The sequence below is a fragment of the Elgaria multicarinata genome, chromosome 4 (assembly GCF_023053635.1).
Source record: "Elgaria multicarinata webbii isolate HBS135686 ecotype San Diego chromosome 4, rElgMul1.1.pri, whole genome shotgun sequence".
Lineage (NCBI taxonomy): Eukaryota > Metazoa > Chordata > Lepidosauria > Squamata > Anguidae > Elgaria > Elgaria multicarinata.
The window spans coordinates 110,679,474-110,693,436 of NC_086174.1; the positions used below are offsets into that span (position 1 = coordinate 110,679,474).

At 40.6% G+C, this 13,963-nt stretch overlaps 1 protein-coding gene across 30 annotated transcripts in view; it reads right to left on the reverse strand.

The window, feature by feature from the left end:
• The window catches only part of RIMS1 (regulating synaptic membrane exocytosis 1), a 278,881-nt gene that overhangs the window by 130,718 nt on the left and 134,200 nt on the right, over positions 1-13,963 (reverse strand). For 6 of the 30 annotated variants that reach the window (XM_063124994.1, XM_063124991.1, XM_063124993.1 and 3 more), the window contains exon 1: positions 3,973-4,075. The exons of the other annotated variants lie outside the window; for them this stretch is intronic. In XM_063124994.1, coding sequence (XP_062981064.1) covers positions 3,973-4,024 — 52 coding nt within the window. In that variant the 5' untranslated portion in view covers positions 4,025-4,075. Of the gene's footprint in view, positions 1-3,972; positions 4,076-13,963 lie in introns of those variants that run through there. 30 annotated transcript variants of the gene reach the window in all.

The following is a 13,963-nucleotide window of genomic DNA, read 5'->3' on the forward strand; positions in this document are numbered from 1 at the left end:
CTTCCAATACCCTTCCCTTTCCGCTGTAGTTTCCCTTGTGTCTATTCGTAGATTGTAAGAGTAGCGGGCTGTCCCCTCATTCTTTGTACAGTTCCATGTACTTAGATGTCATTGTCATCATCATCATCATCATCATCATCATCATCATTATCATCATCCATACAATCCCTTCCCATGGAAAAAACCTGGGAACTCTTCTGGTAAAAATTGTACTGAGAATCATGATCACTAATGCACATGGCTGAACTTAATCTCATACATAATAAGTTTGCTGGATAAGTAATAGTTAATGGCAACTTTGTTACTCTCTTATGTCATTTGACTATGTATGTCTGTAAACACTAAGTCACAGGAAGATAACATCCCTAAATTTCCATACATGTTGAAAAATGTCCACTTTGTTCCAATGGAACAACTACAATTTTAAAATTATTATTATTATTATTATTATTATTATTATTATTATTATTATTATTATTATTATTGATGCCCTATTCAGGTATTCTGTACTTGAATAGGGAAATATGCGAGAGGGAGAGTTCTAGTGTCACCCCTCTCCTTCATCACATTCATCATCCTCTACTTATGGAGGGTGACCATCTGAAGAGGACAGTCCCCTGTATCTGTGGAGGTTATCCACACAAGCCGGCACACTGATTTTCTGCCATTCTTGCTCATGTTTATAGCCTCTAAATTTTAAACTCAGTCACCCTCCATGCATAGAGGGCAACAAGTGAGATGAAGGAGACGGGCAGAGCTGAAGTGCTCTCTCTTCAGGTACAGAATTCCCGAATAGCGCTTAAGGGTGTCAACGATCATGTAGACAGGCATAAATAAAAAGTCGATATATGTTTGGATTTCCAAAAACCTTTTGAAATGTTCAGAAGACTTATTCAATAAAGGTATTCATTCATTCATTCATTCATTCATTCATTCCAAAAAGCTCTGGACAAAGGCTATTGAGTAGGTATTCATGGGATAAAAGGATGGGTCTGGTTAAAGAATAGGAAGCAGAAGGTAGGAGTAAAAGGCTACCCATGATAGCTAAATGGAATCTTCAGGTTCAGAGGCTGACTGTATTCCCGGAATACAAGTTGCTGGGGGACAAGCAGCAGAGGAGGGATCTTACCTTCAGGACATGCTTATGAGCTTCCCAGAAACATCCAATTGGCCACTGCTAGCCACATAATGCTGGACTGGATGGACTCTTGGGGGTCAAGCTATACACTATGTTAACTGCTTAGCAATTATTTTCTTTTACTGTAAAGTAAATGTGTGTAGCCCCGATTCAGATTGGGACCATCATGCACAGGGAGGGGAGGATTCAACTCCCACCACCACCATTTCCTGACAAAATCCCACCCCCACCCGTGGGGGGAAAAGGTTCAATTGATGTCAATGCCAACGGATACTTTAAAAAAATTGATGTGTGTGTATGGGGGTGAATTGCAGGGGGAAACCAGCAGAGGAAGTTTAATCCTCCCTTCCTGGTGTACAGTGGTCCTGTGCACCCTTACTTTAGGGTAAAAAAAGGAGAGATTATCCTCAGCTATATGCTTTTGTAAACTGCCCAGAAAGCTTCGGCTATGGGGCAGTATATAAATGTAATAAATAATAACAGTAATAATAATAATAGAATCATAGAATAGTGGAGTTGGAAGGGGCCTATAAGGCCATCGAGTCCAACCCCTTATTATTATTATTATTAATAATAATAATAATAAATAATACATATTTAATATAATGTATAGTTTGACCCTTGGTCTAATGTAGCAGGATTCATAAGATGTTTAAGCCCCAAAGAATTGTTTACCAATTCACCATTCCTGGTCTAGAGCTTGGCCCATTTAGATGCCAAGATGTTAAGGCTTTTCTTTTTAAACAGGCATTTAATTTTGAAGTGTGCCTGGTAATTAATCAGTATTGTATGTTTTTACCATGCCTGTTGGTTCAGTTAAATTGGAGATACTTATTATTGTATTGGTTTCAATTGTACATTGTGTGATTGTTCTCTGCTTTGGGAATCTGTATAAAATGAAAAGCAGATAATACATCCTCTAAAACAAATGAATAAATAAAATAATGTACTGCCTCCATGGTATTGTTGGCAAAAGATGAAAAAGGTGGCAAGAATGCCTGAGGTTGCTTCCAGAGCAGGACCTGGTTCACATTAGTGACTCATGGGCTTCCCCTCTTACATGTAATTTGGGGCACGGAAGTTGAAAGCCATCTCAGTTGGTACCACTGACATGAAGTAACTCATCCTTCATGTTGTTCTACTTATTAAAGGTGAGTTACATGTTTAAAAACCCATATGCTACAGCCCTCCTTTGGAACAGATGTTAAGACTGAATGCTCCATTATCTTAAAAACAAAACAAAACCCTTCAACATGTAGATAAATAGCATGTCAAGGAAATGGCTTAGCTAAAGCCTTTCTCCCTGACAGCCTAGCTTTCCATTTCCCCAAACACTGCTGGGCCGCCTTCCTTCCTTCTCTTGAATAAAAACTTTAAGCTGATGTTGCACAAAACACCCATTCACTCATTCATCATAGGCACCCTACTAATTTTATGGGGAGTTGTTGCTGACCTTGCAGAACCCTGAGCAAAATCCCCTCCCCTTTTTGACACACTAGATCAAGGTGGGGTGTGCATATGGGTACAATTGCACAAAGTCAGCAAAATCCTGAAAGCAGATCTGGTGTTAACCATACATCATACTTTGGCAGCTCCTGCGACTCCTGTGTCCAGCAGAACCCAACTAGGCTGATACCGGCCCTGCCTGCAGCCACCCCTCCAGCCTTGTCTATTGGCAGTACCACGGAGGGTGGGAATCAACAACATTATACTGAGGGCCCACTCATTTCTGCTTCAAAGGATGACGTCTGTGTATACAGAGGAAACTAAAGCATGGATGAAACCCCTTCCAACTCTACTATTCTATGATTCTATGATTCTATGAAACAAAATACAACAAAAAGCACTGGAGGAAATATACCCCCAGACACAATTTCCTCTCTCTGTGGAGCGAACAATATATTTATCTCATCTTTATTAGCCCAATATCACTTCAAACCTCTTAAATGGGGTTGCTAATTCATAATGTAATGGTACTTTAACAGTAATATTCAAGAAAGTGTTCTCCAGTGCATTGCCAATCTCTCCTCCACCCCACCCCGCCCTCTCTCAAACACACCTATCTTATCATTCACATAATTATTTGCGTGGCAAATACGGCATTGTCAGTGTGCTAATCAAAGTGGGTTTGTCTAGGACTTGTTATCTGTCCTTGGCTGCTGCGTAAAGCGCCAAGTAACAAATCTATCAATATCTGAACCATAAAATACATAAAACAGAAAGGTGATGCTTTCCAATGAACACACGGTATAAAAAAAAAAAATCCCCCGAAATCATACTACATGATAATATGCATGGTACATATTGCAATTGGAATGAAGGCTATGAAATTTACTAACCACAACACGACTCAGGAGATGCTGGGCACATCAACTCTCTTCTGCCAAACAGATTAGCTAAAAATAATATATCTGAATGATTATATGTTCCCTGACCATCAAAAGCTCTGTAATCTTTACTTATTCCATTCTCTAACATGCAATATTATTTATATCTAAACAAGATTTGCACTGATCCAAGAACACATTTACAGCCAGGTCTTTCTTCTAATTCTAAAAAACAAAACAAAAAACATTTATGGTTGAAAAAGTCATACTAGGAAAATGTCAAACATCATATATATTTTTAAGATGCAGATATAAAATAAAGCTAGGATAAATATTCTGAATGTAAGGAAACCTTCAAGAGCAAAATGACTCTGTGCTTTTCATTGAAACAGCAACTATGCTTTATACTTCATCACAAGAAGAGACCTTTTCAAAACCTAAACTTATCGCCAATAATATTTTACAGACATCCACAGCCTCTCATTTCGACAGTACCACTAGTTTTACCTGTCCCTGAATGCAACGTATGTAGAAGAAACTGAAGGAAACCAGCAAACATAGCAGCATTAGCTCAGAGAGCCTTAATAAGCAGAACCGGCTCCGGCTGCTGAATTCCAGCCTGCGACTGTAGCAAACCCGTAACCGCAACAGGGGAGGAGGGGGGGGGGGGGGGAACCACCCGAAAAAACAAATCGGTACAAAGCAGGTCTATAAGAAAAATCTCTGTAGTCCTTGTCTCCTGAGTCTATGCCAAATCATTCTGCGATGTCAAACATTCTACAACAGTGACACCAAACAAGCCCATAGGAGCCACTACCATCAATAAAAATCTCTGCAGTGTAGAGAGAGCATTGATTACTGCATTAATCTATACATGCTCGGTGCAATGCTAAAGAGGCTCTCAGTCCACGGAGAATCTTTAATGGTTTTAGGAGACTCAAATTAACCGTCTCATGAAGCAAGATGCAAAAAACACTGTTTCCTCCCCGCGGAGATTGGAAAATAAATGTTTTCTCTGCTGGCACTTGACACAGAGCAATGCAATGCAGAAGCGTGGGGATCAACGCAATCAATAATAACGCCACAGCCATTCTTTCCATTTAGTACAGTTAGTCTGAATTTTACCGGACCATTTAAACCTGGGCACAGCGCAAAATAAAATCTCAGCACCATTACTTCAAAGGAAGTGACCACAGAGTTTGATGAACTGAGTTAGAAAGGAGACAACCCGCTCCTGGTGAAGGGTCTCCCCCTCAGGTTGCCTGATCCAAAGGCAAGACCTGCAAAGTCTGGACGGGGCTACAGACATGCGTTTGCTGGTTGCTTCTCCAAGCTGCTAGCCAAGGCAGGCCTTGGGCAACCCCGAAATGGCACAGCCAATATGTTGCTCTTGGAACTCTGGGGGCTTTTCTGCATACAGGGTGGGAGGAGAGCAGTAAGAAGTTCAAGGAGGCGTTCGCCTCTTGCCATTGTTGCTTTGCTGGTGGAATTACCCCTCTCTAGCCTTGCCAAGCTGTGCCCCACACTAGAGGAGCAAGCAGTGGTTGAGATCACATAGGTGATCATAGAATAATAGAGTTGGAAGGGGCCTATACGGCCAATCCCCTGCTCATTGCAGGAATTCACATTAAAGCATCTCTGACAGATGGTTGTCCAGGTGCCTCATGAAGGCCTCTAGTGTGCAAGAGCCCATGGCATCCCTAGGTAAATGATTCCATTGTCGTACTGCTCTTACAGTCAGGAAGTTTTTCCTGATGTCCAGCCGGAATCTGGCTTCCTGTAACTTGAGCCCATTATTCTGTGTCCTGTACTCTGGGATGATCGAGAAGAGATCCTGGCCCTCCTCTGGGTGACAACCTTTCAAGTATTTGAAGTCTGCTATCATGTCTCTTCTCAGTCTTCTCTTCTCAAGGCTAAATATACCCAGTTCTTTCAGTCTCTCCTCATAAGGCTTTGTTTCCAGACCCCTGATCATTGTTGCCCTCCTCTGAACCACCTTCAGCTTAACTGCATCCTTCTTGAAGTGTGGTGCCCAGACCTGGCCGCAGTACTCAATATGAGGCCTAAGCAGTGCCAAATAAAGGGGAACCCGTGCCTCACACAATTTGGAAGCTATACTTCTATTAATGCAGCCCAAAATAGCATTTGCTTTTTTTGCAGCCACATCACACTGTTTGCTCAAATTCAGTTTGTGATCTACAACAATTCCAAGATGTGGCAGAATAAATACTGTACTTTTCTGAATTCCATTTCTCTGCCCATTTTAGCTTCCCACTTTTGCTTCCCACTCTTTTCCTTCTGAAAATGCCACTAATCCAACAGTGACCTCCCTCTAGCTCCTTACACTAACCCCCACACAATGACCTCCCTCTAGCTCCTTACTCTAACCCCTCACACCCCCACACAAACATGCAACACTGGACTGGACTCTAATTGAGATTCAATCTGATATGAAATGAGTTCATCGCCAACTGTCTTTTTGAGTCACTTCCTGTCTCTAATCTCTCTGCTGTGGGATTTTCTTTTCTGTCAGATCATGACTCTTTCTCTTCAAGCACTGCACACTTCCTGCCTTCTCCAACCACTCTGCAGCTTACTCCTTCCAGGAACTTCAATCCATCAATGCTGTAGTTTTCTCAAAAGTGTTGTCATGTTTCATCCCACCAGAATCTCTGTCACATCTGCTCACTCCTCAGATGGCAGTTTCCACTCTTGCTTTTTGACTCATCTGACCCACTGTCCCACTGAACTGCTTGTTGCCCTAATCCCCGGGCCTTTCTACTCAATATCTAGACTCATTGTCTAAGCACATTTACAACAATGAAAAGATTGAAACCCATGGCTCAATTCATACTCTCCCCATTCATCTCCTTGGACATCCAACATTACTATGTCATTACCATCTACAATAACTAGGTTCGGATGACACAATATTCAACGGTTGATTCAATAGTCTACAGTAGACTAAAGAGTCCAGCATTGACTATTGTGTCATCCGTGGGGCAAAAACCACCCAATAATCAAAGCTGTGCCGAATTGTTTATCTGCAAAATCGTTTATTATTCTGTCGTCTGTCAGGCTCCGTGGATTATTTCCATGGCCTACAGAGTCGTGAGGCAAGAGCAGCAGAAACCCCTGCCGCTCTTGCCCAGTGGGGATCTATAGGCATGGGAAATAATCCCAGTCCAGAAAGCGTGTGGGGAGCTGCCGATTGTGCTGTCAGCTCTCTCTGGCCTCAGCATCAAAACAAATGGATGTGCTCATGCTTGCGCATGGATATCAGGAAATGAGATTGTGCTGCATCCTTCCCTGGCAGAGGCTCCCAAGCCTCCTTGTTGCTGTAGCAGCCTCTACGGAGTGTGTCCCTCAACGGCCACTGCAGCCAGAACCCGGGACTGGAGGAAATCTGCCCCCTGGTTCTGGCTGCGGCAGCTGTAGAGGCACATGTGCCGCTGACGCCACAAGTGCCACTGCAGCAATAAGGAGGTGGTGGAGCGTCTCTCCGCCCCTCTGCCTGGAATGGTGCTGCCGCGATGAGGTAAGCAGGCAGCAATAGCAACCCAGTTCTTAAAGCCTACTGAATAAGAAGAGAGGTCCTCTTATGGATCAGTAACTGGTTAGAGAACAGAAAGCAGAGAGTAGGAATAAATGGTCAATTCTCCTGATGGAGGGAATTAAATAGTGGGGTCCCACAGCTCAATGTGGATACATCCAACAATTTGCTCTTTAGTCTCTCTGGAGTAGAATTTACAAATTAACTACAGTGACCCTTGTGAAAGTGGGCCCCACAGGGATCGATATTGGGACCAATTCTTTTCAACTTGTTCATAAATGATCCGGAATTAGGAGCGAACAGTGAAGTGGCCATGTTTGCTGACGACACCAAATTATTTAAGGTTGTTAAAACACAAAGGGATTGTGAAGAGCTCCAAAGGGAACTCTCCAAGCTGGGAGAGCGGGCATCCAGGTGGCAGATGCGGTTCAATGTAAACAAGTGTAAGGTGATGGACGTTTGGGCAAAAAACAACTTCAAGTATAACCTAATAGGATCTGAGCTGGCGGTGACCGAACAAGAAAGAGATCTTGGGATTGTGGTGGACAAATCGATGAAAATGTCCACCCAGTGTGCGGCCACTATGAAGAAGGCAGACTCCATGTTAGGCATTATAAGAAAAGGAATTGAGAATAAAGCTGCCAGTATCATACTGCCTTTATACAAATCTGTGGTGCGACCACACTTATGATACTGTGTCCAGTTCTGTTCACCACACCTAAAAAAAGATATTATAGAGCTGGAAAAAGTGCAGAAAGGGGCAACTAAAATGATTAAGGGGCTGGAGCATCTTGCCTATGAGGGAAGGTTACATCAACTGGGATTGTTTAGCTTGGAAAAATGGAGGCTAAGGGGAGACATGATAGAAGTGTACAAAATTATGCATGGTATGGAGAATGTGGATAGGGAGACATTTTTCTCCCACTCTCAAAATACTAGAACCCGGGGTCATCCCATGAAGCTGATTGATGGGAGATTCAGGACAAATAAAAGGAAGTACTTCTTCACACAGCACATAGTTAAATTATGGAACTCACTACCACAAGATGTAGTGATGGCCACCAATTTGGATGGCTTTAGAAGGGGGTTGGATAAATTCCTGGAGGCAAAGGCTATCAATGGCTACTAGCCCTGATAGTTGTGTGCTATCTTGAGTATTCAAGGCAATAAGCCTGTGTGCACCAGTTGCTGGGGAACATGGATGGGAGGGTGCTGTTGCACCATGTCCTGCTTGTTCATCCCTGGCCGATAGCTGGTTGGCCACTGTGTGAACAGAGTGCTGGCCTAGATGGACCCTTGGTCTGACCCAGCATGGCACTTATGTTCTTACTCCACGGACAGGTGTGACATGCAAGTAGTCATTTGTGGACTGGTTTATGTGGGCAGGGTTGGCTAATATGTTATCCAAACAAGCCCAGTGTCTTCTCTACCTTGTCTCCTAAACCCTATGTATTTTCCACCCTTTCTCACTTTCTGCCCAGGACACTGAGCATCTCCTTTAATGTTAAAATTGAAAGTGACTGCCACGATCTCTCTGCCCACCTTTTCCCTTTCACTTGTGTTCTATTCTTTTTCTCCCCAATATCCATGGATAAGATAGCCATACTCTTCTATTCATCTAGCCCTATCGCATGTCTCATTAAACACTGTATTCTTAGCCAGCTCTACCAATAAGTAAAGTTAGGCAGCTGCTTCAGATGGCAGACGGTGGGGACAGGACAGCAGCACCCCACCACTTCCCTTAAGCTAGACTGCGCTGTTGCCCCTAAACTAGAACTTAGTGCCAGATTGGGGCCACCTGTAGCTTTCCCTTCAAAACAAATGGCACCATTAAGCACATACTTTAAAAAGTGTGATTAACACAATGTATAGTTTGCTTTATTGAATGGTTTTCCAAATGAAATAGATCAATTAGACTACTTTTGGCTGTTGGAAAACCTTTTGCAATGTTGATACAGTATATAAATTGGTGCAATTTTTTTTAGTTCTGTTTACTAAATATAAGGCAAACATGGTAAATCAAATTGCAATAGATTTAGGATCATTGAAAAATTTCTGATTTCAGAATTTTCTATTGTTTACTACTAAGTCTTTGGGAGGAAAAAATAATTGCAGATTTGCAATTCAATAATGTGATTTTTTTTTTTACAAATTTCTCATTTACATATTAGAAGTCAACATTATACTTTGTTAATGGAGACAGTAATAACTCATTACTTGTTAAAATTGTTTAGATGTGTGTGTGCTGTCTGTTTACATGACTGTAGGTAAGTGTTTTTTATATTATGTACAATATTGTATTTTTAAGGTTTTTAATCTTTGTAAACTGCCCAGACAGATTTGACTATTGGGCAGTAGAGAAATGTAATAAATGAAATGAAGGGGCTCTACATGTAGAAAGAGGCAGCACAGCCTCACTGGAACCAGTTCACACACATCCCACAACCCTGTTTTAAGCTTCCTTGTGGCAGGACACTGCAGAAACACAGACCTCTACATTGTTTTATTTTATTTATTAGTAATACCTATATACCACTTAATATAATAAAATCTCTAAGCAACAGACTTCCACGCAAAGGATTCCATAGGAGCTGGAACCCTGCACTTCAATATCTACCACAAACCATGGGATATTTTAAATACAAGACCACCATAACATCCTCAAAGCAGCCTATCTAAAATCCTTATAATGCAACGCTTAGAGCAACTGACTGCAGCTGAGCCAAAATATGACAATCAGGTTGTACGTGAATACGTAAGTCTTAAAAAAGGTTCTGCGTGTCTAAAGAGGATGTTTGGCTATTAGGCGCATTGTGGTACTTACTGATCTTTTATCAAAAACAGGCAGCCCCAATACAATAATCAAGAGTAAAATTTGCAATGCGTATAATACTTATTTGTTGACTTGTATTTTTCTGTTATGCAACTCAAAATGATTCAAATTCAGACCTGGGGAATCACATCAACAGGAGGGAGGGGAGGTGAGGTGGCTGAACTGACTGTCTTAGGTCAACTTTCATTACACAGCAGTGCTTTTATTCTTCTTTGGACCTCATCTGCCCCTACAGAAAACAAATGGCAGATTTTATATAATATTTAATACTTCTCTAATGTTGAGATACAACCTAATCCTTATCATAATTTTCTAGGCTAAGCTCTGATTAGGCTCGTGATGGCACAGATAAAAGAAATCTAGACAATACAGGTTAATATTTTTATTTGTTCCCATAAAGCATGAAGGAAAGAGAGGTGCACAAGGTTCTGTATATACTGTACCCACAGATGCTTGAAGTTATCAAGGAAATTGTTTTCGTTAAAGGCATACTATGTTTCACTGCAAAGAATGGCTCTCAAAATTGTCACACACAAGTGCCAGGAAATTAATGTTAGCTGGATTCAGGGTTTGAACCTCTGCTCCTCCGACACCTGGTCTCTCACCCTACTCTGGGCCAGGTGTGGCAGGCTGGGTAGGAAGAGCTAATTACTTGGTGGCTGCTCCCAGGCTCTGGAACTCCCTGCCAAAAAAGCTACATCGGCTCCCTCTCTGCTGTCCTTCAATTGGCAAACAAAGGCATTTTTATTCAAGCAACCCTTTGGCATGTTCTGTTGCTGAATCAGGTTCTATTGGGTTGGGTGATGGTTTTTTGTTTTAGTTTTTTAATTTGGATAGTTAAGGTTTTTTTAAAATTTATTTGGTTTTATGATTGTTTTAACTAAGTTTATTTTACTCTTGGTTTTATTACTGTTTTATTTCTCTTAGCCACCTTGATCATCATTCTTTGGGTGGAAAGGTGGGGTATAAATAAAATCAAGCAATCAATAGAATAATATGCACTACTGTCAAAACTCGTACTTTACCAAAGTCAAATGTAGGCACGATACAACAGTACTAAGCAGATTCCAAGTTGAATCCCATGAAGGGGAGCCTTGTGTATCCATCCCCCATCTAGGGATGTCCTTCTCTGGGACATCTGGTTCTTTTTTGGTTCAATGGAGTTCTGTGGCATGTACAACTTGCTTTGAGTTTGCAAGCCAATTTGCAGGCTGTTCCCTGAACCCTGGGAACTTTTTGTGCATTTATTTAAGGTTTTGCAATAAGCACAAATTTCTGCACAATCTGCATAAAGTACAGCCAAATTTGCACAATTACAGCCAAATCTGCAGAAAGTACACAAATTTGGTCATAATTTATGTAAATTGGACAAATTGTAGAACCTTCTCTCCCCAAATGTGCAACATGCTCAGAAAACCCACAAAATGGCCCTATCCGCTGCAGATTGAATCAGGTGCCACAGTAGGAAACAAAATGAAGTTGGGGGGGAGGTGACCCTAGGAAAACTCATCCAACTCCACTCCCCAAACAAATTTCTCCAACATCCCTATCCCCATCTCATCCAATGTCTCCTACTGAATTCTCAAAAATGGTCTGAGGATGAATTTGTGTCAACTGATAAATGGAGATATGAAAATAACTGTGGTCCTAAAATTTAGATGTTACAAATAATATACCATGACCTAGACCAACTTTTTGAAAGATTACACTTCCATATTATTCCAATCAGACTTTTTTTTTATTCATGAGATATTATTTAACTAATAACAAACTGTAAGCTCACTCATGAAGTTAACATGAATGCAATTAAGTTACTCTAGCAGTTGATATAAAACAACCCTCTTCTTAATAGTGAGGGCATTCTCCAATATGACCTCTTATAGTGAATTTTCCAAATTCATAGCCATGAATATGAGTGCATTGTACTTGCATATAAATACAGAGTAAGAAGAATTTTAAACCGCTGTTAGAAATTACGTATCAAATACTTGTCTAGCCTGATAAAGATTTAATGAAACTCGGCAATAGATTAGCAGATGTTTCTGGAATTGCAGATGAAATATTAAGTAGGTAAAGAAAATATTTGTGGGAAATGACAGCTCAAACTTAAACTACACAGACTCCATCTAGTGGCTAATTTAGCATAATATTTAGCAAAACTGTATGGATTAAATTTAGTTAACTTCTCCCTATTGTGGTTATAAAGACACACTTTCTCAATAACTTGCTTCTTTTCTGACACCAGTTCCATAAAGGAAGTACTGTTTCTTTCACTCATTCATAAAACAAAATTAAAAAGTACTTAATGTGAAAGAAAATTATGCATCTGGATAATATAAATAAATAATATAAAAGCATCACATTAAAATATCCTACCAAATCAAGCATTAAAATACATTTCAATCTTTGCTCTGATTTTGTATGCATCTCTCTGCATATAAAACTATGGAAAAATAAGCTGTCTGCCAGGTCTGCTGGGTTAATTCACTTATAGACTGGTTCAAACATAACACTAAACCAGTAATTGTTTAAAATAAACTCTACTTTGTTAAACAACCCAGATTCATAACCCACAATTGGAAGTTAAGCTTGTTTAGCAACTGACTAGAGTTTATATGAAACCACAATTTCTGGTTAGTACATAATGGCAAGCTAGGAATCAGGGAAAGTTAAACTGAATCATGGAAATATACATCTCTGTTATACTTGCATCAATCCTTTGCAATTTCTTGATTCCCTTTTCCTTCCTTAGTTCAAGAACTATTGATAATAACTATTGAGGTTCCAACTCATTTTCCCACAACATCAACTAATGCATGCCTCAACCATGTGAATGGTGGCAGACTGCTAGGTTTCCTTTTCTCTCCCAAATCAGCCAAGCACCTATGGATGAGACAGGGAGTTTTTTCTTAAAAGTCAATGACCAAATTTAGATAATTAATATGATACAATTAGTTATTTCAAATGCTCATTTGAATAGAGAAAGCAAGACTATGGCTAGAAATATGAACCTTCATATTTGTTTCATATGGTGGGGTAACATTAACTGTTGAATTTTGTGGGGCAGCATTAACTGCCCCCTCCATAAAGGCCATGTTTTACAGAAGACATGATCATGGTTTACAAGGGCACAAAATGTTTAGGTGATGCGATCCAGTACACTTAGCTAGCTATTTCCTCTCTCCATGCCATGCAGAGCTCAAGCACTCTTTTCCATCTACCCCGCCTTCTGTTCCATCTACTCTAGGAGTAGGCAACTTGTGGCCCTACAGTTCCCATCATCCATTACCATTGGCTATGCTAGCTAGAAGTAATGGGAGTTGCAGACCCAAACGTCTGGAGAACCACAAGTTTCGACCCCTGACTTAGGCCGTTGTCACAAACCTTTCTGGCCTACTGGATAGGCAGGTAAAGTATGGTTACTTAGTCTGCCCACCCCAACCAAAAAACTTGGTTTGCAGGTTCTTGATTTATTTATTTGATTCGCACCTCACCTTTCTAGCACTCAAAATGGCTTACAGTCATACAGGGTCTTGAAAATACATTGTTTTCAGTCCATCCAACAATTTGAGGGGCAGATGAAAGAGAGAAGAAGTGATTCTCAGACACATCGCCTGCTTCCTTTATTCTCAAAGTCATCTTCAGGTTGGGGCAGAATCAGTATGTGCCCTCCAAAACACACACATGTATCATACACAGTAGCCTGCCTTCTGTTCCTTTGAAGTGTTCCAACCATGAGCATGACAAAGAGAGAGAACTCGGAGAAGCAGCTATTTTATACAGCTAGATAACAGTTTATCTCATTTAATCTGTTCTGCTACAGGTTTAATTTACCTTACTGAGGAACTGACGAAAAGAACAGATTTGAAACATTTATGGCATGACGTAAACTAGATCCCACCACTGAGTTTCAATACTTTATGCAGACCTTCAGCAATTATGCAGCATCAGTAAATATTGTGTAGTTCTGGTTTGAACATATTTCTTCTCTGCTCTAAACTCATTGATCGAAGGACAATTACAAACCATTATTAGAATATTACAGCTGTTGAATATGATATATACAAAATGGCAGCCTATAGTGTTGGGATTAAATTAGCCAGATTCAGTTG